Here is a 25,203-nt window from a genome sequence, read left to right on the forward strand (position 1 = left end):
CCCCATAGACACTATACAAATAAATAAAACAAAATAGGTGAGGAATATACAAACATTTAACATATATGCTAATATTTTTTATGCCTAAGTAGATGTGTTTAGGATATATACTTCTCATCCTGAAAAGAATTAACTAAAACATGAGATTATACAGATAATTAAGTTACAACAGCCAACCAAAATTTTTGTTTACTGAAAAAGCTCATTTAATGATTACAGCAGTCTTGGAGCACCTGGGTGGCTGAGTCAGTTAAGTGGCCGACTTCAGCTCAGGTCATGATCTCATGGTTTGTGATTTTGAGCCCCATGTCGGGCTCTGCACTGACAGAGCCTGGAGCCTGCTTCAGATTCTGTGTCTCCCTCTCTCTTTCCCTCCCCCACTCGTGCTGTCTCTCTGTCTCTCTCTCTCTCTCTCTCTCTCCCTCTCTCTCTGCCTCTCAAAAAATAAATAAATGAGAAAAAAAATTAAAAAACAATTATAGCAGTCTTAAATTATACATATGTATTTTGGGGTATAAAATGAAAAAGAAGGTAGACTTTAGAAAAAGAAATAGGAAGGATAAATATCTTTTTTTCTTGTTCCTTTGAAAAATAGCATAAAAATTTGAGAAATATATAAAACAGTGCACTTGGAATAAAGTCATATAGTTACAGAACAGAAATATAAAGACTAGGTAAATTTCCTACATATGTCTTTAGTATATGCTTAAAATAACCTGTTAGGCATACAGACTATTTTAATCCACAGTGGAGTTTTTAATTGGTACTTTTAAAAATGTGCAAAATGCTTTTGTTAAAATATTTCTTTTCTACAGAATGTCTGAATGACCTTCTCTTAAGTGTGCTTTTAAAAACATATCATAAATTATATAAATTATATTTTGATCTAAAGGCAAATGTTTAAGCTTTTAAAGTATAGCATCAGTACCTCAAAAGTAAATCTGTTCCAATGAACAAGTATGTTTCAATTCTTTACTGAAGTAGAATGACTTATATTCACTTTTACAGTGAAAATATCCACTGACATCTCAGAGAATATTGCTTTTCCAGTCAGAAACACAGCTATTTATCAAATCACTTCCCCATAAAACAGCCAATAAAGGGAAGGAAACAAAAATAGGTTTCCATCAGATAAAATACATGAGTTAAACTCATTCTATATTAATTAAAAAGTCCTCATGCCCTTAATCTCTGAGGTTTTATAATTTACACATGACTCCAACAAACTTGGATTGTGATTTCAAGGTCACAGCATATTAGAAAGACGGATAAAGATGATAATGATAGCAGCTGTAATTTTTCTAAGCGTGTATTAAGCACTACGCAGGGGGACAGGGCTGACGGTGGAGGGACTGTCAGTAGTAGGTAATTGTATGAAAGTCGTGCAGAAATTAAAAAGAAAAACAAAACAAAACAAAACCCCCCAAAACAGCATCAACAAATGGCTTTAATTCTATGATGGAGAATCTATAAGCCTTATGTCCCAAGGGTATCCCTATGTTACAATACAGGGTAACAAAAAAAGACAACTCCATGAAACCTTAAACAAATGTTTGAAGTTTAATATATCAGACTTTTTTAAAATGAGCACAGGCAATAGAATCTAAAGATTTAGATTTGAACCCAGACCCATCACTTAATATATCAACGACCTCAGGCAATTAGAATCTCCCTCAGACTCAGTTTCTCCAAGTGTAAAGTGGGATAATATTTATTTTATGGCACTATACTGAGAATTAACATATGTAATAGCACCCAGTACAACTAATATAGTAGCCACTGAAATACTCTGAAAATTTAACTATCCAGAATAAATTGTTCTTTGAAATAAACAATTTTATTGCTTTCCAAAATATTATAACTTTTTAAATTTGTTTAATGTTTATTTATTTTTGGGAGAGAGAGAGAGAGAGAGAGAGAGAGAGCATGCGCGCGATAGTGGGGGAGGGGCAGAGAAAAAGGGAGATACAGAATCCAAAGCAGGTTCCAGGCTCTGAGCTGACAGCACAGAGCCCAATGCGGGGCTCAAACTCCTGAACTGGGAGATAGTGACCTGAGCCAAAGTCAGACACTTAACCAAAGTCAGACACTTAACTGACTGAGCCACCCAGGCGTCCCAAACATTATAACTTTTTAGATGTTACTCTGGAGTTTGTAAATACATGAAGTAGAAAATGCCAAGATTCATTTAAGTGTATGAAGAATGCTCTCAAATCTCATCATAAGGCACCTCTTTGACCAGGTAAGTCCAATTCATTCTTTAGCCTCAGTTTAGATAGTATCTCTTCTGGAAAGCCTTCCCACAATCTCTACTCTACTTCCAGACACTTAAAAATCTATCACATCCCAAACCGAAGTCCTGAATGCCCATCTCTATCCCAGACTTGTTCCATCTGAATACCTTCCCCATCTCACAGCCAATGGCAACACCATCCTTCTAAGTTGCTCAGCCAAAAACCTTAGAGTCATTTGTCTTCTTTTTCTCATATCCCACACCCAATCCACTGAAAGACCTTTTTGCTTGTACCTTAAAAACATCCAGAATTTGCTACCAACTTATTATTCTATTAGCCTTCTAACTAGTGGTCAATGCCACTAGTCTCAAAACAGCAACTGGAGTGATCCTTTAAAAATATAAGACAGATTTACTGATAGCCCTGCAATGGCTCCTCAAAGTCGTTGTAGTGGTCTGTAAAGTCCTATATGAAATGACCCTTCTACCCATTACCTACTCTCCTTCCCCCCTCACTCTGCTCTAATCACAATGGTTTCTGTTCATTACTCTGAACAATTGACATATATTCCTGCCTCAAGCCCTCTCCCTGGCAGGCTCTTCCTAAAGATTTCCACATAGCTAACCAATTCCTTGGTTTTTGGTTAAATATCACCTTCTCTGTAAATCCCTCTTCAGCCTCTGCTACCCATCACCACCAAAGCCTTATTCTGCTCTACTTTTTCTATCTTCCATAACACTTGTCACCTTTAAACATGCTATACGCTTTATTTATCATGCTTATTGTTTCTATCTACCCCACTATATGTTCCACAAGAACAGAGAGCTTTGAAAGTTTTATTTACTGATATATCCCATGTACCTAGAACAGCACACCAAATGCAAATTAAATATGTGAATAAAGGAATACATTAGAGGGATGCCTGGATGGCTCAGTCAGTTAAGCATCCAACTTCAGCTCAGGTCATGATCTCACAGTTTGTCAGTTTGAGACCTGTAGCAAGATCCTCTGTATCCCTTGCTCTCTGCCCCTCCCCCCACTCTCGCACACTCTCTCTCTCTCAAAAATAAACAAATATTAAGAAAAAAAAAAGAATACATTAGATACTTCTTATGTTGCCTGCATCCTGCACTGACTAGTGTTATATGTTATCACATTGTACTATAATATGTAATAGCCTGTTAATTTTCTGCCGCTTCAACTAAACTGTTTCTTGAAACAAAGAATTTTATTTTGTTTTCCATTATTGTTGCTAGTACTTCCTTATAGTGCCTGACACTTAGTAAGTACTCTGCATTATTTAATAAATTGATGGGAAAAAAAAAAAAAAACTATCTAAATCAAGGTGTAAGCACCTTATTATCTCCAAAATATAAACACAATGCTTAAAGGCATGACACCAAAGACTGAGTTCTGGATTCTGGATTCTGTTACTGTTTTTGGTCTGAATCTGGCCCTTACTGGCTAAGGAACACTATTGAAATTATTTAAATTCCCTACCACTATTTCCTTATCAGTACAAATAGGAGTAAGGATGGTTTCTAAACCTCAAGTGATTATCATGAATATAAAATACAGGTAATAGTGAAGGAGTTCAGAACATGCAACACTAGCATATTGACTATTTTGAGTTAAAGGCACTTGAAAAACAGTAAATATAAGGAAAGCAGATGACCTTCCTTCTTTTTCTTAAAAGCAAAAACTGAAATTCTTGTATGAAAGATGTCCTCCCTATACCAGAAGGAAAGTAGCACTCTTATCATCAAGGACAAAAAGTTGAGACTAACTTAATCCTACACAAACAGACTTTGTTAAAAATAATTATTCTCTCCCTTTGGCCTCTGCACATAGGTTAGTCACTTTTCCACAATTGCCTCTCTTTGTTCAACTTAATATAAAACAAGTAGGTTTTGCCATTTCTTTGGGTCATCATTTCTTATGCAGTCTCCCATGTCACACAAAACTTTTATTAAATACATGTGTATGCTTTTGTCCTGTTGATCTATTTTGAGTCCATTTAATTTTCAGGCCCAGACAAAAAGAACTCTAAAAGAGTAAAGGTAAATGTTTCTATCTCCTACAACAGAATTAGCTCAGTGATTGGTACATATTAAGCAGTCAATAATTGAAATCTATTACTTGTTATTACAAATTAAATAGAGGAACTACTATAAGTCCTATTTCAATAACTTGACTAAGCTAAAATATTCACTAAATATAATCTTTAGAATCTCCTAGAAAGCACCAATAATATATATTAAAAATTATTGAGTTACCTAAAATAATTTTGATAAGCATTTTGGAAAAGAAAATACATTAACTCAACAAAAGTAGAATTATATTTATATTATCCCAGAATATTTTTAAGTATTTCTAGATGTTAGGTTCTAAACTATATTCAATAATTGCCTTTAACGTTTAATAATTTCGTAATGTTTTCTTTTAAATGGCCAGGATACCTACTACTAGAGTTTAAAAATAAAACAACTTGGGGTGCCTGGTTGGCTCAGTCAGTTAAGCAGCTGCCGTCAGCTCAGGTCATGATCTCATGGTTCATGGGTTCGAGTCCTGCATTGGGCTCTGTGCTGACAGTTCGGAGCCTGGAGCCTGCTTCTAATTCCGTGTCTCCCTCTCTCTCTGTCCCTCCCCTGCTCATGCTCTGTCTCTGTCTCTCTCTCTTGAAAATAAATTAACATTAAAAAAATTTTTTTCTAATCAAATATCTTACTATTTAGATAAACTATGCTTATAGGCCTTTAATATATACGCACATTCTTCCTTCTACTCTGAATAATCTCATTTCCAGATATGAGGCTTTTGAGAAAAAGATTTAAGTACATTTGTGACTCTTTACTAAATCACCTCCAAGGTTTTCACTTCTCATTTTAGTCATGTATCCAACAATAAATATAATCTTTTGGTAATGTTATATTAAGAACTGAGCAAAACTAACAATTCAGTCCAAATTAAAAGACCAATTTTATGGTGTTTATTTTAAACCTTATTTTCTCTTATTTTATAATAAAAATGTTTCTATTGTTTTATAATAGAAATATTTTTTCTATTATTTCCCTGCCTACTGTGACTCCTAAATGTTTTCCTACTCTATCTCCAGAGTCAGTTCTCCATTTTATAAAATACTTGTGAAAACTAATTTTCTTTATAGTTTGTACTCACACAAAGAAATAAACAAACATACACATTTTACTAAACACTCATATGGGCAGTAGACAAGAAAACTGAGGTAAGCAGTTTAGATGATTGTCCCAAGAACACAGATGGAGTGACTGCCAGCTTTAGGATTAAAACTAAGAAGCTCATTATTCCCTTCTTATATTCCGAGTACTTAATATTGTTTTTACATCACAAGGATCTCTTAACTAATCTAAAAACAATAATTTAATAATTAAAACAATTATCAACAATAATTATGACAAATGTAAACAGATTTATGAAATCTAGTAAACAAAAGTAAAATTAATTTATCCAAATATTCCCTGAAAAAACCTGATTTACCACATAAGTTGTTTTTAAATTTTTCCTTAGAGAGCCAAGAAAGTGGCAGTCGAATATAATTTATCATTTCAATGTCTTTTTAAAAAACCAATTTCTTGAACCAAAATCTACAATGAGTATATGAGACCACACAGAAATCCTCTTCATTTAAAAAACAATTCTCCAAACTTAAAACACTAGTTTCAACTCTAATTGTAAACTTAAACTTCAGGATATATTTATAACACATATATCTATGAAAAGACAACGCTAAAAAGTAAAGAAAACACCAAACACTACTGCATTTACAAGAGAAAAAGACATACAGTATAACATTAACAGCTTACTGTGGAGAGTGGGTTTAATCAGGAAGTAGCCATTATCCTTTCGATTCAGAGCAGTGACAGCACTCCAAAACAACAAGCCGTGGTATTTTTCAGTTAAAAGGAATGAAAGAATACCTACTATTGTGTCCTAGCTTTGCTGACCCCAAAGGTCACCACATGTCTTTTAATCAAAAGCTATCATGAAAACATAATCCAAGTAAGCATTTACAATGCTCTATTTGTTGAAACACCTAAAATCTACCTAACACAACCTCTCTCCCTCAGTTACTCACAAAACATGGCTGTCTTATTCAGAGATTAGCAATTATTGTAATGAGATACTGTCGGAGAGGGTCAAATAGTACTTCCTGCAGTTTACACATCTTGATTTCCTGGTAAACAAACTGAAAGGCAGGTGGAGCACTTAGATCACCAGTAAACGTGAATGCTCACGTGACAAAACTAAGCCAGGTAAGGTGGATGTCTCAAGTAATCGCTCTTTTCTTAATTTTATTAACGTCAAAACAGACAATAAAGAGTTCCTTCTTCCTTTTTCTAAGGAGGGTTTATTCCTGACATGCATAGGCACAGTTTATAATAAGGAATGCTTGAAAATGAATCTGTTTAAGTAGGTTTTGAAAATTACTTCTGGCAAGTAAATTGTAAAAGACAAGGCAATGCTAACAAGGTATAGTAAAAAAAACCCACAACAACTAAGAATAACTGTTCAAACACCTGCTAAATATAAAGAAAAGTCTTTAAATTTCAACTGCTTCAAGAAAGTAGATAAAAGAAGTTTCTGAGTTATAATTAAATTTTAGTCAAAGCATAAACCTATTTTTATCAGGACAAGCTCCTACAAAAATATTACTTTATAATTTATGTGGCAGTCTTTGAAAAAAAACTATCTCAATTATTTGAATCAAAAAGTTTACACAACTTGAAGCTATTCCCAGCATCCTTTAAAATTCATATTTCAAAAAGAAAACAAAACTGAAAATATTTATCTGTGAGCATCTCAAAAAAATATTGTTAGCTTGAAGACTAAGTTTTCTTGTCCCTAGTTTTTTTCCCCCCAAAACTGCTGTTTTTTTCCCTGTCTGAAATTTCTAGTATAGGTGAACGAGGGTTGTTTTAAATTACCTAAGGGTATAAAACAAACAAACACATACTCTGTCAATGTGACAAACTAATTCACTACTTTAAAAATATTTAGGCGATTTTTTTCTTAATCTACAAAATTGCATTTATCTTAATTCTATTTATACCAAGGCCATGCATGCATCTATTTCCTAACTACTAAGAACATAGACTGCTTTGATTTTAAGGCAAAAAGCTCTTAATGACCCTTTTACAACAATATAATCATATCACGGCATTAAATTATATTATTTAAATCATATTTACTCTATTTGCAAATAAAATTCTAATGTACTGAAATAGAAAACAAAAGAAATTAATAACAGAACACCCAAGTATAGAAAATTGTGCCGAGAGTACAGAAACTCAGAATGGGTCTCATTTACAAACAATATGTCATTGGAAAGGAGTGTGTATTCAATATTAAACATTAACACAAGTCGCTAATCACCACCTTTACTACAATGACACATGAAATAGACAGCAAATTTTCAGAAAACTATGACTAAGGAGTTAACAAGTCCAGCTGAATTTCTTGGTCAAATGAAATAATTCAAATATTCTACAGTTACCTGAAAAACAAAACAAAGCCCTTACTTATTCCCTTTATAGAAAATTTAATATATAATTCATAATTAAATATGTAGCTTTGACTGTGATTCATATACCAAAACAAAAGTAAAGTTTAAATTAGAAAATTATCAGTTCAGTTATTTCAAAGATCCACGACTATCTTAGCTTTCTATAATAAGTCAAATTTAGAGGATAATGAAATAAAAATATAAAGGTAAGGAAGATAAATTTGAAATTTTGTTTCATTCAAGATGGCTTTTACCAACAAGCAGCAAGTTTTGGTATTAAGAATTTACAATTCAGCTGAAAGGGCTGGGGCAAAAACCAGGGTAATATATGTGGTCCTCTGTGAGCTAGAAAAAGACCCCTCTGAGCTCACATATGAGAAAAAGGCACCCTTTCCTCCTCTAGGATGTATTTCAGCCTTACTTGTTTCTCTCAAGTCAGGCACTCTTGTGTAGGCACACTTAGCACAATGAGCTATACCTGGTAGCCCTGTACAGGCAAAAAGCTTCAGAAAGGATTCCCCTGCCCCCCTGGCAAGTCTAAGAAACCACACAGGAGATTAGTCATCCATGACTTAAGAAATTTATACAGAAAGAAAAGAGGAGACAGGGGAGGGGACACCAGGGAGAAAGGTTCCTGCTTTTATTTGCTTGTCTTCTGCTGGCAATAAATAAGCTTTTATTGGTTATTTATATCCCATTTTATTCCAAAATAATTTAATGTGACTTACAGAAATATGAGTAGTAGAACAGATGCTTTCAAAATATAAATTAACATGAATAAAGGGAAAATTAAGAGGAAGGAAGATGAAACACAAGGTAAACTTGAAACACAGAAACACCTATCACAGTTGCCTTACACAATTCTAAGATGTGGGTGGTTCAGCTCTGAGCTTCCTAGCTATGGAAGTAAAGTGGGAAACAAGATCAAATTACAAAATTTTAATTCTCTGTAAGATGTGTTACAAACCAGCACCAAGGCTTTTCCTAGCACTCCAAATTGAGAGAAATTTCTTTTATACTTTTTAATAAAGTAACACTGGACAATTCAAATTTTTTCCCACAGCATCTTTACAGAAATTAAATAACAAACTTCATATGAAAGTTTCTTTTAACATTTCCTTAGCACAAGCTGAGGTCATAACACAATGAAAAGTTACCCAGAAAATAAGCCATCTTGCTAGGAAAGCTTCTGTAATTTGTCTAATCTGTTTTTTTTTTTTTTTTTAAACAAACACTAACCATCCCCAAGGATCTCTTGTTAAATTCACAGTCTACTCTCATGTTCCAAATTCATACTTTATTTTCTAAATTCAGGTTCTTTTGCTGGATGAGCAAGTAAAAACAGGGCATGTAAGCTCTAACTGTGGTTCCACATCAGACAAGAGAAGACACTGGTAGTTAGGTAAATCTAGATACTTAAAAGGGAACTTCTCTTTTTTTTACTTACAATAGTTCCTCTCTTCTTTGTTAGTGACTTTCCATAATCCTGCTCAATCCAACAGCCTGAGAGCCCAATCTATGATGACTTTTATTGCTCCTTAGTTTGGTATTTCCAACTAGGGTAAAGAAATCTGACTTAGGGTTTCTAGATTCCTAAATTGTCATTCAGTCTGCACCAGTTTAGATTCATTTTAGAGCATGATTTTTGAGTGCGTTTACAGCATTTGCTTTTAATATTCTTGGTTGGGGGAGGAATGGAAGACAGTAGTGAAATTAATACAAACAAGAATTCCTATCTCTCATTTTATTATACAAGAAAAACAAAGTTGGCAATGGTAGTATCTCAAAATACCACATATCTGGACTGAATACCACTAAAATTTAACAATGTTACAATCTGATTTTCACATGTGGCAAATAAGTAGTAGCAAATCACATCTTCCATTACAGCTGAGTTGGTTGCTTCTCAGTCTCCCCAAGATGCCAAATTTATGTTCTGTTTCCCATTGCTTTTCCACCTAATGATCAGCTTAGACCTTATCACTTTCAGCATTCTCCTCTCTCACAGCCTATTTGGTCCCATGAAACCTTCTTTCTCTACTTGATTTAGCACCATATTATTCTCTAATTATTTTAGGAATCTCCCTTACTAAATTTGGAAATTCCTTATTCTATATTACTCACTGTGAATCATAAGATGCAAACACCTTAAGTACAAATTAACTTACGCATTAATAAACTGCTGTACATATTTATTACAGCTCATGTTTGTCCAACATGACCAAGATATTTATTAAGATTGCATCAGGGGGCGCCTGGGTGGCTCAGTCGGTTAAGCATCCAGCTTCGGCTCAGGTCACGATCTCACGGTCCGCGAGTTCGAGCCCCGCGTCGGGCTCTGAGCTGATGGCTCAGAACCTGGAGCCTGCTTCTGATTCTGTGCCTCCCTCTCTCTCTGCCCCTCCCCCGTTCATGCTCTGTCTCTCTCTGTCTCAAAAATAAATAAACGTTAAAAAAAAAAATTTTTTTTTTAAAAAAGATTGCATCAGGTGAGCCAGAGGCCATTTTTTACTATATAGGTAATTTCTAAATGGTGTACACAGTCAACCCATATTAAATCAAACCTTAGGCTTTTCTACTTTCAAGATGGTCTAAGGAATTTTAGTTGTAAGAACAACTTTTGAGAACACTGCCAAAAATCAAACAGATTTGATAAAATTGTCAGACCTAAAAATGACCAAAATTAAATAACAACTGTGTCTAATACAGTTTGGTCCATATTTGAACTCATATACATAACCCAAAGAGTTAGGCAGCCTACTCCCTTATTAAATGAACTTTTTCAATGTGTAGCCACTAAAATGTGTTATATCTGAATTTCCTCTTTTATGAAAATTCAATCTAAGTATATAGTTAATCTCAAAGTTCAATTTTCGCTATTGCAAAAGGTAGCGATATTTACATTTGGCATAATGTGTACACTTGCTTAACATTTTTCTTGCGATAATAAAAAGCACTTCTAACATTTAAAAATGTTAGAAAGCATATGCTTAAGAAGCTCATGTCAATTAGCAGCTTAAATCAATCAAGATTATATTCTAGTCATTTAAAAAGTTATAGGATAATTAAAATGGTCACAATATTAACCGCCTTATAATTGTTTACCTCAAAGAACAAAAGTAGAAAACATATGTCTAAAATAAATCGAAAAGCTTTCAAACCAACTAAACAACAAAAGAAAGAATATAATCCAATTTTCTCTCTTTTCCTAAAAAGCAAACTGGAAAGAAGAAACCAAAGGAAGCTACAAATATATATTTTTTCATTTATTGCCACATAATAGATACACGCAGAGCCAGTGAGAATACAATATTCATTTTGCTGCAGAAGAACAGACATTGCATAACAATGAGATTTGCTAATGAAATCAACCATCAACCTGGAATACATATGTATTAAACCAAGACCTCAGTGTCATTTTCTTTTTGCATCGTTTGTTCTTTCTTTCATTTTCTTCTTGACCTTGTCAGTATTTTGTCCTTTAGATTTCGGAACTTTGGTAAAGCAAAATCAAGACTATAATATCATAGTGTAATGCTTTTTATTCATCACATTTATTTTTAATGTAAATTCCAATTGTTCTGCTTCTATCAGCACTATTAATGTACCTTACGAAAAAAAAAATCAATGGATGCTACCAGAAGAAACAAAGGAGGTTTATTTCTATACAAAATAGTTGGATCAGATCTGAAAAAAACTTTTATCAAGACTTGACATAAAATTCCACATAACAATTTTTAGAGCAATATTAGTGCTTGCTTATGTAATAAGAAATTTAAAAAAGAATATATTTTAAAGTCATTTTTGTAATAATATAAATCCTCTTATATAAATATAAATATATTTTGTAATAATATAAATCCTCTTATATAAATATAAATTTCTACTACAGAGAGTTATTAAGTGAAATAATGTGGGGCTGATAGAATAACTATCAACATGCAAATTATTCTAATGCTTTTAGATTAAAATCATAATTTTTCTCCCCAAAAATGCTCTGCTGTCCTGGTCTACAAAGTTAATCACCAATTTCCATCAATCAAAAGTAAATAATTCTGACAATTTTCTTAAAAATTTATTATTTTAATTTATGATTTAGTTATTACATATTTCTGCAAAGGCCCAAAAGACTATGAAAGTACTTGATATTATATATCTTTTTTAAAAAAGCACTAATGTCCCTCATAATTAATTTTTTTTTAGTATAAGCTATTTAACTAAATGACTGTCCTATTGGTTGACTGTTTACACAATTAGGTTTATCAATTCATGTGTGCTACAAATAAAATGAACAGACTAACCTGCTGTGGTATATAATTGCTACTAATTCATGATAATAACAACTTTTAAAAATAGCAATACTTATACCAATTAAAACAGCCTTAGTCAAAAAAATTAAGTTCTCTGTTTTTATTTTTGTAGTACCTTAATATCTAACCTCAAACAATATCCTTCAATATCTGTTGTAAAAGTAGACTGAATATTCCTTATAATTTAAACTGTCTGAAAGTTGCTACTGATAGTCGAAGAGTTCTCCAGACTATTTTAAAAACCATGAAGGATGATTTTAAGCAAAGAAACACATAATCACAGAACAATCATTAATCCACACACAAAGTATTTCCTTAAAAAACCCAGAAATTTCTATTAAAATGACAAAATATGAAGACGACCATAGGGAAACAGCCAGTTGAAACAAATATTTATGGCAATACTGAAAACCTACTTTCACTCAGGCAAAGGGGCAAAGGATACAATCCTAAAATGTAGTGATGGGATTTGGAAGGTCATCTAGCTCCTTGCTACTAAAAGTGTGGTCCGCAGATGACCAACATTCCAGCTGCTTCTTAGAAATGAAGATTCTCAAGCCCCCACCCAAACCTACTGAATCAGAATCTTATGTACCTTAAAAGTGAAGAAGCCATGGTCTAGAAAATTCTTCAGCCTACCTAAGAATTTGTATACCAATTCCAGTGACTTCTGATATTCTAACAACTCCTCAAAAATCCACAGTAAAATGCAGAACATTCAGAGGATGAACAATTTACTTGTCATACTCAAAGTCCATTACCTAGCATTTGCTTAATGACTTGAAGTTTCATACTCATATGGAAACTAATTAGACAATAAATTATATTTAATATAAAAAAATAAGTTTCATACTCCTATTGACTATTGATTTGACATTTGTGGTAATAAAAGAATAAGGGGGCAAGAATAATACCTTTTATGTAAGATCTTAGAAAATATTAAATAAATGGTAAAACAGCAGTATTTACATATCCTTAGCAATTATTTTAAATTTTTCAACAGAAGAGTTATTTCTTAAATAGAATCTTGTGAGGAAGCCCCACAGAGTAAAAAATAAACGAAGGCCTACTCTTTGGGGCCAAGGAGGCACCCAGCAGTAGCCAAGGCATCTCAACAGAACTACCTCATATGTTTCTTCAGAGTACAGTTGGAAAAACTCTGACTTAAAGAAACCACTTGAGAGCCTAAAAACAAACTAAACAACTGTTATACTGATCACAAATAAAATTTGCTGTTCATCAAAGTAAAATCTTAAAGATCACTATACTATAGAGAAACCTGTTTACTTTATTCTGTGGTGTTTTAAACTAAGAACACTAGATTGAATTACATAATAAAGCATTTTTTTGTTACTCAAATTGATCTTTCCCCAAATTGTTCTAATTGGCGCAGCTAGATTTCACTAACATGAGATCTTTAATTTAATTATTTTAGTTAATAGTATGCCTACCATTATACGAGACATTATGTGAAGTGCTACAAGGGCAACATAGATGAATGGACCAAGTATTCTACTGATCACCTTGGAAGGGTTAAGACAAATATATGGGATATAACAAGTGCCATAAAAGCAATATATCTATGGAAACATAATTAACTGAGGACCTCAGAAAAGTCTTCATGAAAGGTGACATCTGAAGCAGACTTTGAGAAGTGTGTAGGATTTTGAAAGGCAAAGGTGGCTGTGTTGGAGGAACTAGAAAAAATGGCATCATTTAAAAAAAATTTTTTTTAACGTTTATTCATTTTTGAGAGACAGAGAGAGAGAGCATGAGCGGGGAAGGGGCAGAGAGAGAGGGCGACACAGAATCTGAAGCAGCCTCCAGGCTCTGAGCTGTCAGCACAGAGCCTGACTCAGGGCTGGAACTCATGAACTGTGAGATCATGACCTGAGCCAAAGTCGGTCACTCAACCGACTGAGCCACCTAGGTGCCCTGAAAAAATGGCATCTTCAGTGGAGAGAAGACATATGCTGAGAAGCAGAAGCTGAAAAGGTCTGGGTATGTTTGAAGAACAGCTTGAGGCAGCTTGTACGCTCCCTAACCAGAATCTAAGGTGCCTGGGTGGCTGGGTCAGTTAAGTGCCCAACTCTTGATTTCCACTCAGGTCATGATCTCACGGTTTGTGAGCTGAAGCTCTGTGTTGGGTTCTGTGCTGACAGCACAGAGCCTGCTTGGGATTCTCTCTCTCTCCCTCTCTTGCTTGGGATTCTCTCTCTCTCTCCCTCTTTTTCTGTTCCTCTCTTGTTGGTGCACACATACTCTCTCTCAAAATAAAGAAACTTAAAAAAAAAGAATCATGAGTTGTTCATTTTATGACAGTAACACCCATAGAACTCAAGTGGGTGTTCTGTATAGTCCTGTAAGAGCATTAAATACCTGTTTGAATGAATTAATCAATCAATGAATGAATGTAATCTACCATGGCTAGTATATATGGCATATGTAGAAAATAGCGGGAGATATGGCTGAAAAGGTAGTTTATGACCTTATTGGAGACAACCTTGAATACTATATTAAGTACTTAAATTTAATGCTGCAAACAGTGGTAAGCCACCTGCATTAGAAATATTGATCAGGCAGTGTTAAGTAGGATGGATTGGGACAGGAAGAGAGTTCCAATAGGGATACTGAAATGTTCAGTCTGTTGCAATAGTTTAGGCAAGAGGTTGTGGGAGTAGAATCAGAAATACAAAGATGAGTATGAAAGACAAGAATAATCAATATTTTTTCCCGTTAGACAAAGTAGAGCAAGAAATAAAAAAATTATAGGGTCACCTGGGTGGCTCAGTTGGTTAAGCGTCCAACTTTGGCTCAGGTCATGATCTCACGCTCGTGAGTTTGACCACTCGTGAGTTTGAGTCCCAAGTCAGGCTCTGTGCTGGCAGCTCAGAGCCTGAAGCCTGCTTCGGATTCTGTGTCTCCCTCTCTCTCTGCTCCTCCCCTGCTCATGCTCTCTCTCTCTCTCTCTCTCTCTCTCTCTCTCAAAAATAAACACTAAAAAAAATTTTTTTTTAATTTATATTATAGAAGTAAAACCTGTTGGACTTCATAGCAGGTTCTATATAGAGGGAGTGGGAAGGGAAAAAGTAAAGAAATCCCAAAAGTTTGCAAGAATGTAAAACAGGAAATCTCTTATGCACTACTGGTGTAAACTGGTAGGACCAGCTAGAAAAAATTAATATGTTATAAAATCAAAGCTGTACATAGTCTGTATCACAGTAATTCCACTTCTACATATATAACCCAGAAAACTCACACATGTGCATAAAGGGGCATATACAAAAATGTAATTTGCAGCACTATTTTTATAATGAAATATTGGAAAATGAATAAATTAAAAGATTGTAGAATGTTTATATAATGAAATAGTATAGAGCAATTAAATGACCTAGAGCTACACATTTTAACATATATATCTTTAATAAGAGAAGATGAATTGTTTTATGAATGATCAATGAAACCAGTCTCTGGAGGACAATGAAAAGGGAAAAAAGTTAAAAAAAAAACAAAACATGAATAAATTCTTAGGTTTAGTGTGGAGGGGAAATAGGTTTTTTGTTTGTTTTTACCAGGATTTATTATTTTACAAATGGAAGTGTGTACCTTTGACCACCTTCACTCATTTTGCCCATCCCCCACCTCTGGCAACCAACAATCTAATGCTTTGTATCTATGAGTCCCAATTTTTGTTCCTTTTGTGTGTGTTTTGGGGTTTTGTTTTTTTTGTTCGTTTGTTTTAGATTCCACATGTAAGTGAGATCACATGGTATTGGTTTTTCTGTCTCACTTCACTTAGCACAATGCTCTCAGGGTCCATCCATGTTGTCAAAAATAGCAGGATTGCCTTCTTTTTGTGGCTAATATTCCATTGTATATAATTACCCATTCATCCATTGATGGACACTTAGGTTATTTCCATGTCTTGGGTATTATAAGTAATGCTGCAATGAACATGGGAGTATCAGGCAAACTTTTCTTCTCAGAAGTGGGTGGAGAGGTAGAAGAAGAAAAAAAACAGTTTTCTAACCTTTAATTTTGAAATAACTATATATGTATAGAAAGTTGCAAAACTTTACATAACTATAGCACAATATCAAAACCAGTAGACTAACTACAATGTATATGTATAGTTCTGTCATTTTATCCTATGTGTAGATTCATGTAACCAACACTGCAATCAAGGAACTATCCCATCATCAAAAAGATCTCTCTCATGACACTCTTTTACAGTCACACCCAAACCTCTCCTTCAGCATCCCAAATCCTGATAACCACTAATTTGTTCTTGAACTCTATAATTTCGTCTTTATATAGGTGGAATCATAGTGACCTTTTCAGTTTGGCTTTTTTCACTCAACCTAATGCCCTTGAGATCTATCCAATTGTTATGTATATCAATAATTGGAACCTTTTTATTGCTGAGTAGTACTGCACAAAATGGACATACCATACTGTCTTTAGCCATTCACTTATTTATTTTATTTATTTATTTTTAATTTTTTAATTTATTTTTGAGAGACAGAGAGAGACAGAGTGTGAGCAGGGGAGGGCACAGAGAGACAGATAGACACAGAATCTGAAGAGGCTCCAGGCTCCGAGCCGTCAGCACAGAGCTCGACGCGGGGCTTGAACTCACAAGCTGTGAGATCATGACCTGAGCCAAAGTCGGACGCTTAACCGACTGAGCCACCCAGGGGCCCCTAGCCATTCACCTATTGCAAGACATTTTGGTTGTTTCCAATTTGGGCTATTACAAATAAAGCTGCAATGAACAAATATGTACATTTTGCTGGGATATATGCTCAGGAGTGTGGTGGTGGTTTGGTCATGTAGTAAGAGTATGTTTAGCTGTTTGTTTCTTTTTTATTTTTTTTAAATAAACTGTCAAACTCTTTCCCAGAGTGGTTGTACCATTTTACATTCCCAGCAGCAATGGATAAAAGTTCCATTTTTCTCCACATCCTTGCCAGCATTTGATGTATGTCACTATGTTTTATTTTGGCTGTTCTGATGCGTGAGTAGTGATAGCTCATTTGTGCATTTCCCTGATGGCTTGTGATGTTGAACATCTTTTCATGTACTCACCTGATATCTGTACATTCTCTTTGGTCACATGTTTCTTCGTCTCTTTTAGCCATTTTCTAACTGGACTGTTGGCATTTTTACTGTTGAGTTTGAGAGTTTTTATATATCTGAGATATAAGTACTTTGTCAGATTTGTGGTTTTCAAATATTTTCTCCTAATATGTAGCTTGTGTTTTGGAAAGCAAAAGGTTTTACGTTTTATAAAGTCCAAATTACTGATCTCCACTGGTTTTTTTTTCTTTTATGGATTTTGTGGATTTTGTGTCATGTATAAGAACTCTTCAACAAGTTAGGTCCCGTAGATTTTCCCTTATGTTTTCTTCTAAAAGTTTTATATATTACATTTAATTTTATAATCCAAACAGATTTTAAATTAGAAAAAGGAGAAAATGATAAATCTGTCTATCAGAAGGTTTTCAACTACTTAATAGATTTAATGTCAACATTTATTTGGTATCCTATTACAGCAAAACACTTAAGATACATACAAGGTATAGGATCTAAAGAGTGGATACAACATATATTTTTATTTTATTCTTACAAGTGCTTTGTCAGAATTATACATCAGTGCACCTGACTTAGGAAGAACTTGTACGTGTTCTTGGGGGAACCTGTTACAGCTGTTCTAAACCTTTAATAGTGGAAAAACTAGTCTACTCACCAAAAGAAGGCTGTGTCAGGAAGAGATAATAGCACTGAACAAAGGCAAAAGAACTGTATGTCCACTGCATGTTTCAGGAAGTATACATGGTCTTAAAGTTAGAGAGCACTAAGTATGGGAGATTTAGGCAAAATTTTGGATGTAGGCAGGAGACAGATTATGGAAGATTTCATATGCCATGCAAATTAGATTAAATTTTACTCTGTTTGATGGGAAGCTAGTAAATTATTTTAAGTAGGTGAATAATCTAGTTAGATTTGTGATGTCAATTAAATTGTCACTGAGAGGATGATGAATTTGGACACAGCAAGACTAGGGGCAGAACCACCATTTGGGAGGCGATAGTGACATCCTAAGTAAGGCATGATGCAAACCTACCTAAGATTTAAGCATCGTAAATAGAAAAGAAAGGATGGATTTGAGAAATATTTAAAGAAAAAAAAAAAAAGAACTATAGTCTTCGTTATAAAAACAGGCAGGGAGAGGTGTTGACTTAAGGTAAACAGAGAAGTTATGAAACAGCATTTGTAGAAATGCTTTTATTAACTTTTAGTTAACTCATAGTTAACCTGTAGTATTAGATAACACAGTATTTACCGTGGCGTGAAAAACACTAGTACCATAAGACGATCTTTGAAGGGAGGGTCAAATGAGTTGGAGATTCACAAAACATAATTTAAAAAAATTATGTTTATTTATTTTTGAGACAGAGAGAGACAGACAGACAGACAGAGACACAGAGTATGGGGGAGAGGCAGAGAGAGAGGGAAACACAGAATCTGAAGCAGGCTCCAGGCTTTGATCTGTCAGCATAGAGCCTGATGTAGGACTCAAACCCACAAGCCGTGAGATCATGACCTAAGCTAAAGTTGGAAGTTTCAGGACTGAGCCATCCAAGCACCCCTTAGATTCACAAAACTTATTAGCACATTAAAAGATGCACAGAAACAGCTTTTAAAATGAATTTTGTAACTTTAATATTAACCCTATGTTTTCCAAACTTATTTGACCATGGAACTGTTTTTCATGCAATGCTCACACCATACAACCAATGCTCTACTGAGACTACTTTGGGGACTGCTGGTTTAGCAACAATGTGGGCTTTGGTTAAGCTTAGAACATAATTTTTTTAAGTCTTCCCTTAAAAAAAGAATTAAATCTCAAATGTAGGTTTAGGTGAAACTTCTATGACTTCATTTATTATTCTCCATTGGCTCACACCACTTCAGTCATGCTGGTTTCCTTATTGTTCTTCAAATATGCCCAACATAGTCTCCCTTAATGTCATTGCATTTACTGCTTTCCTTGGAAGAGTCCTCACTTAGATATATGCATGACTTGCTCCCCAAACGTTCTTATGATCCTTGTTAAACTGTCATCTTATTAGACAGGGCTTCACTGACCACCCTGAAAGAAATACTAATTCCACAACCCTTGCACTCATGACCCATTATTTGCTTCATCTCTCTTCAGTGTTGGTTGTCATCTTACATATTAAATATCAATTTATTAGCCACTATCCCTTTTGCTCATAGACTATAAGCCCCATGAGTGCAGAGTCTGTTCTGCTCACTGCCTTATCCTCAGCACTTGCATGTACTAAGCACTCAATAATTCACTATTGAATAATTCACTAATCATCATTTAACCTCTCCCATAGGTTGTTTACTTCATAACAAAAAAAATAATGGGGGAGCATCTGGCTGCCTCAGTTGGTAGAACAGATGTCTTGTGATCTCAGGGTTGTGAATTCAAGCCCTATGTTGGGTGTAGAGATTATTTAAAAATAATAATAATTAAATTAAAATTAAAAATAGATAATAGGTAAAATAGCTACCTATCAACATATCCATTAATAGGAATAGTATTGGAAGATGGCGGCCTAGGAGGACGCTGGGCTCACCGCGCATGCTCCTGATCACTTAGCTTCCACCTACACCTGCCTAAATAACCCAGAAAACCGCCAGAAGACTAGCAGAATGGAGTCTCTGGAGCCAAGCACAGACGAGAGGCCCACGGAAGAGGGTAGGAAGGGTGGAGAGTCGGTGCGCACTCCACGGACTGTAGGGAGGGAGCCGGGCGGAGGGGCGGCCCGCCTGCCAAGCAGAGCCCCCAAGTCTGGCTGGCAAAAGCGGAGGGGCCGGACGGAGTGTGTTCCAACAGCAAGCGGGACTTGACATCTGGAAGGTTATAAGCTAACAGCTCTGCTTGGAGAACGGGAGGGCCGGAGGACAACGGGAGGGAGAGTTGTTCAGCCCCGGATGACAGAGCTTAGCTTGGCGGGGAACAAAGGTGCTCGCCAGTGCCATCTCCCTCGCCCATCCCCCAGCCAAAACCCCAAAGGGAACCAGTTCCTGCCAGCGAACTTGCTTGCACCACGCAAACACCCAAAGCTGTGCTTCTGCGGATCCATCCCTCCGGCGGGTATGACTCCTTCCTGGTGCCGCAGGGCCCCTCCCAAAGCGGATCTCTGAAGGAAAAGCGAGCTGAGCCTGCCTCTCCCACCCCTGTGCACCTTGCCGATCCACCCCAGCTAATACGCCAGGATCCCGGCACCACAAGCCTGGCAGTGTGCAAGTAGCTCAGACGGGACACACCATACTACAGTGAATCCCACCCCTAGGAGAGGGGAAGAGAAGGCACACACCAGTCTGACTGTGGCCCCAGCGTTGGGCTAGGGGCAGACATCAGGTCTGACTGCGGCCCCACCCACCAACGCAAGTTATTCAAGACAGCACGGGGGAAGTGCCCCGCAGTCCGCACCACTCCAGGGACTATCCAAAATGACCAAATGGAAGAATTCCCCTCAGAAAAACGTCCAGGAAATAACAACAGCTAACGAACTGATCAAAATTATTTAAACAATATAACAGAAAGTGAATTTAGAATAATAGTCATAAAATTAATCGCTGGGCTTGAAAACAGTATAAAGGACAGCAGAGAATCTCTTGCTACAGAGATCAAGGGACTGAGGAACAGCCAGGAGGAGCTAAAAAAAAGGCTATCAACGAGCTGCAAAATAAAATGGAGACAACTACGGCTCGGATTGAAGAGGCAGAAGAGAGAACAGGTGAACTAGAAGATAAAATTATGGAAAAAGAAGAAGCTGAGAAAGAGATTAAAAAAATCCAAGAGTATGAGGGGAAAATTAGAGAACTAAGTGAAGCACTAAAGAGAAATAATATACGCATAATTGGTATTCCAGAGGAGGAAGAGAGAGGGAAAGGTGTTGAAGGTGTACTTGAAGAAATAATAGCTGAGAACTTCCTGGATCTGGGGAAGGAAACAGGCATTGAAATCCAAGAGGCACAGAGAACTCCCTTCAGACTTAACTTGAATCGATCTTCTGCACGACATATCATAGTGAAACTGGCAAAATACAAGGATAAAGAGAAAATTCTGAAAGCAGCTAGAGATAAACGTGCTCTAACATATAAAGGGAGACCGATAAGACTCGTGACCGATCTCTCTACTGAACCCTGGCAGGCCAGAAAGGAATGGCAGGAGATCTTCAATGTGATGAAAAGAAAAAATATGCAGCCAAGAATCCTTTATCCAGAAAGTCTGTCATTTAGAATAGAAGGAGAGATAAAGGTCTTCGCAAACAAACAAAAACTGAAGGAATTCCTCACTACTAAACCAGCCCTACAACAGATCCTAAGGGGGATCCTGTGAGACAAAGTACCAGAAACATCGCTACAAGCATGAAACCTACGGACATCACAATGACTCTGAACCCATATCTTTCAATAATAACACTGAATGTAAATGGACTAAATGCGCCAACCAAAAGACATAGGGTATCAGAATGGATAAAAAAAACAAGACCCATCTATTTGTTGTCTACAAGAGACTCATTTTAGACCTGAGGACACCTTCAGATTGAGAGTGAGGGGATGGAGAACTATTTATCATGCCACTGGAAGTCAAAAGAAAGTTGGAGTAGCCATACTTATATCAGACAAACTAGACTTTAAATTAAAGGCTGTAACAAGAGATGAAGAAGGGCATTATATAATAATCACAGGGTCTATCCATCAGAAGAGCTAACAATTATAAATGTCTATGCGTCGGATACAGGAGCCCCCAAATATATAAAACAATTACTCACAAACATAAGCAACCTTACTGATAAGAATGTGGTAATTGCAGGGGACTTTAACACTCCATTTACAGAAATGGATAGATCATCTAGACACACGGTCAATATAGAAACAAGGGCCCTGAATGATACATTGGATCAGATGGACTTGACAGATTTATTTAGAACTCTGCATCCCAAAGCAACAGAATATACTTTCTTCTCGAGTGCTCATGGAACATTCTCCAAGATAGATCACATACTGGGTCACAAAACAGCCCTTCATAAGTATACAAGAATTGAAATCATACCATGCATACTTTCAGACCACAATGCTATGAAGCTTGAAATCAACCACAGGAAAAAGTCTGGAAAACCTCCAAAAGCATGGAGGTTAAAGAACACCCTACTAAAGAATGAATGGGTCACCAGGCAATTAGAGAAGAAATTTAAAAATATATGGAAACAAATAAAAATGAAAATACAACAATGCAAACACTTTGGGATGCAGCGAAGGCAGTCCTGAGAGGAAAATACATTACAATCCAGGCCTATCTCAAGAAACAAGAAAAATCCCAAATACAAAATCCAAAAGCACACCTAAAGGAAATAGAAGCAGAACAGCAAAGACAGCCTAAATCCAGCAGAAGAAGAGAAATAATTAAGATCAGAGCAGAAATAAACAATATAGAATCTAAAAAAACTGTAGAGCAGATCAATGAAACCAAGAGTTGGTTTTTTGAAAAAATAAACAAAATTGATAAACCTCTAGCCAGGCTTCTCAAAAAGAAAAGGGAGATGACCCAAATAGATAAAATCATGAATGAAAATGGAATTATGACAACCAATCCCTCAGAAATACAAGCAATTATTAGGGAATACTATGAAGAATTATATGCCAACAAACTGGACAACCTGGAAGAAATGGACCAATTCCTAAACACCCACACACTTCCAAAACTCAATCAGGAGAAAGTAGAAAGCTTGAACAGACCCATAACCAGCGAAGAAATTGAATTGGTCATCAAAAATCTCCCAACAAATAAGAGTCCAGGACCAGATGGCTTCCCAGGGGAGTTCTACCAGACGTTTAAAGCAGAGATAAAACCTATCCTCCTCAAGCTATTCCAAAAAATAGAAAGGGAAGGAAAACTTCCAGACTCATTCTATGAAGCCAGTATTACTTTGATTCCTAAACCAGACAGAGACCCAGTAAAAAAAGAGAGCTACAGGCCAATATCCCTGATAAATATGGATGCAAAAATTCTCAATAAGATACTAGCAAATCAAATTCAACAGCATATAAAAAGAATTATTCACCATGATCAAGTGGGATTCATTCCTGGGATACAGGGCTGGTTCAACATTTGCAAATCAATCAATGTGATACATCACATTAATAAAAGAAAAGATAAGAACCATATGATCCTGTCAATCAATGCAGAAATGGCCTTTGACAAAATTCAGCAAACTTTCTTAATAAAAACCCTTGAGAAAGTCGGGATAGAAGGAACATACTTAAAGATCATAAAAGCCATTTATGAAAAGCCCACAGCTAACATCATCCTCAATGGGGAAAAACTGAGAGCTTTTTCCCTGAGATCAGGAACACGACAGGGATGTCCACTCTCACCGCTGTTGTTTAACATAGTGTTGGAAGTTCTAGCATCAGCAATCAGACAACAAAAGGAAATCAAAGGCATCAAAATTGGCAAAGATGAAGTTAAGCTTTCACTTTTTGCAGATGACATGATATTATACATGGAAAATCCGATAGACTCCACCGGAAGTCTGCTAGAACTGATACATGAATTTAGCAAAGTTGCAGATAACAAAATCAATGTACAGAAATCAGTTGCATTCTTATACACTAATAATGAAGCAACAGAAAGACAAATAAAGAAACTGATCCCATTCACAATTGCACCAAGAAGCATAAAATACCTAGGAATAAATCTAACCAAAGATGTAAAGGACCTGTATGCTGAAAACTATAGAAAGCTTATGAAGGAAATTGAAGAAGATATAACAAAATGGAAAAACATTCCGTGCTCATGGATTGGAAGAATAAATATTGTCAAAATGTCAATACTACCCAAAGCTATCTACACATTCAATGCAATCCCAATCAAAATTGCACCAGCATTCTCGAAACTAGAACAAGCAATCCTAAAATTCATATGGAACCACAAAAGGCCCCAAATAGCCAAAGGAATTTTGAAGAAGAAGACCAAAGCAGGAGGCATCACAATCCCATACTTTAGCCTCTACTACAAAGCTGTAATCATCAAGACAGCATGGTATTGGCACAAAAACAGACACATAGACCAATGGAATAGAATAGAAACCCCCAGAACTAGACCCACAAACGTATGGCCAACTCATCTTTGACAAAGCAGGAAAGAATATCCAATGGAAAAAAGACAGTCTCTTTAACAAATGGTGCTGGGAGAACTGGACAGCAACATGCAGAAGATTGAAACTAGACCACTTTCTCACACCATTCACAAAAATAAACTCAAAATGGATAAAGGACCTGAATGTGAGACAGGAAACCATCAAAACCCTATAGGAGAAAGCAGGAAAAGACCACTCTGACCTCAGCCGTAGCAATCTCTTACTCGACACATCTCCAAAGGCAAGGGAATTAAAAGCAAAAATGAATTACTGGGACCTTATGAAGATAAAAAGCTTCTGCACAGCAAAGGAAACAACCAACAAAACTAAAAGGCAACCAACGGAATGGGAAAAGATATTTGCAAATGACATATCAGACAAAGGGCTAGTATCCAAAATCTATAAAGAGCTCACCAAACTCCACACCCGAAAAACAAATAACCCAGTGAAGAAATGGGCAGAAAACGTGAATAGACACTTCTCTAGAGAAGACATCCAGATGGCCAACAGGCACATGAAGAGATGCTCAACGTCGCTCCTCATCAGGGAAATACAAATCAAAACCACACTCAGATATCACCTCACGCCAGTCAGAGTGGCCAAAATGAACAAATCAGGAGACTATAGATGCTGGAGAGGATGTGGAGAAACGGGAACCCTCTTGCACTGTTGGTGGGAATGCAAATTGGTGCAGCCACTCTGGAAAATTAAAAATAGATCTACCCTATGACGCAGCAATAGCACTGCCAGGAATTTACCCAAGGGATACAGGAGTACTGATGCATAGGGGCACTTGTACCCCAATGTTTATAGCAGCACTCTCAACAATAGCCAAATTATGGAAAGAGCCTAAATGTACATCAACTGATGAATGGATTAAAAAATTGTGG

The 25,203-nt window shown here is 35.9% G+C and overlaps 1 protein-coding gene across 11 annotated transcripts in view; it reads right to left on the reverse strand.

The window, feature by feature from the left end:
• The window catches only part of BAZ2B (bromodomain adjacent to zinc finger domain 2B), a 328,314-nt gene that overhangs the window by 189,931 nt on the left and 113,180 nt on the right, over window positions 1–25,203 (reverse strand). For 6 of the 11 annotated variants that reach the window (XM_045479953.1, XM_045479955.1, XM_045479954.1 and 3 more), the window contains exon 1: window positions 6,056–6,435. The exons of 3 other annotated variants lie outside the window; for them this stretch is intronic. In XM_045479953.1, coding sequence (XP_045335909.1) covers window positions 6,056–6,065 — 10 coding nt within the window. In that variant the 5' untranslated portion in view covers window positions 6,066–6,435. Of the gene's footprint in view, window positions 1–6,055; window positions 6,437–25,203 lie in introns of those variants that run through there. 2 more of the 11 variants (XM_045479956.1, XM_045479957.1) reach the window with 2 other exon arrangements.

This window comes from Leopardus geoffroyi, chromosome C1 (assembly GCF_018350155.1).
Source record: "Leopardus geoffroyi isolate Oge1 chromosome C1, O.geoffroyi_Oge1_pat1.0, whole genome shotgun sequence".
NCBI lineage: Eukaryota > Metazoa > Chordata > Mammalia > Carnivora > Felidae > Leopardus > Leopardus geoffroyi.